General features: G+C 51.6%; 1 protein-coding gene across 1 annotated transcript; it reads left to right on the top strand.

Moving 5' to 3' along the window:
* Nucleotides 1-162: 162 nt before the first annotated feature.
* Nucleotides 163-649, top strand: Pmar_PMAR015714 (hypothetical protein; the record flags this gene model as incomplete). Its single annotated transcript, XM_002764840.1, has 3 exons — nucleotides 163-319; nucleotides 425-496; nucleotides 546-649. Coding segments are annotated over 3 exons (333 nt in total), but the record flags the coding sequence as incomplete, so codon positions are not given.
* Between the last annotated feature and the right edge of the window lie 355 nt (nucleotides 650-1004).

The raw sequence follows: 1004 nt of genomic DNA, 5'->3' as shown, positions 1-1004 counted from the left end.
CTACTGAGTAGCATAATGTGTGGGATAGGTTCGAACCTACTACGAACCCAAAGACAGTTGACCCCTCGTGAACGAGTAGCTTATGAGCTCATCTACGATAAAATCCAACGCCAAGGGAGTTTTGGGTCGGTTGCAATTTCGTGGCGCGCGGTAATTTATGTCATGGTGATGCTCCTTAGGAACTTCGTGACTCCATCTGAAAACCTCCAGGGTGACCCTGTATTCACGTTAGAGGAGCGCCGGCAGATAGCTGAGCGGAATGGTTTGGACCAATGCCTCGAGGTGAAGTACGCTGATACTCCCTTAGAATGTGCCAACAGTAAGTGTATCGCTGGGCGCAGTGGATAGCATGTAGTGTGTGCAGCTGGAGCTATACTTAGCGTACTCTAGTCTTGAGTCAGTTTGGAAATTCTGGTCTTTGCAGATAACAACAGTTCGACTCTGGCACCCACAGCAGCGGCTGCGGTAGCTACTAGATTCCCTGGTCTGGGCATGGGTACGTTGCATAAATGGCGTGGTATCGTATCCTGACCTATTTCCCTTAGGACCCGGTGGACCTGCTCGGGGTGGACCCCAGATGGGAGGTGGTACAGCTACCAGTGCTCATTATAGTATGGCTAAGTGGAAGTTAGGCATGGAGGTTATGGGGGTAGGCCCATCCACAGTGTTATGGCGCTCACGAGATGGGACTAGGTACCAGCGGCACAAGTCACCCTCACGGTGCAGCGGACTCTGGCTGGGCTGGGCTTTGTATGGAAAGCTTTGTCACCATGGAAACTGAAGGTTCGACCGGCCTATAACAAAGAGCTGTATGAGCTCTCAGTGAGCGTCTATCGGATGCATCAGCTTAGGTGAGGAGTATTCGAATTAGAATCGAGGCTGGGACGTGTTTGCCTCAGTATCTTCTTGACGTTTCAGTGAGTTGTGGTTCGTTAACAGCAGCAATGGCCGGTGCGATGGACCTCCTATCAGCGCTAGGGGAGATCCTAATCTACCTCATCCCC

Source organism: Perkinsus marinus (assembly GCF_000006405.1).
Source record: "Perkinsus marinus ATCC 50983 genomic scaffold scf_1104296976030, whole genome shotgun sequence".
NCBI lineage: Eukaryota > Perkinsozoa > Perkinsida > Perkinsidae > Perkinsus > Perkinsus marinus.
This window is presented reverse-complemented; position numbering and strand designations above follow the sequence as displayed.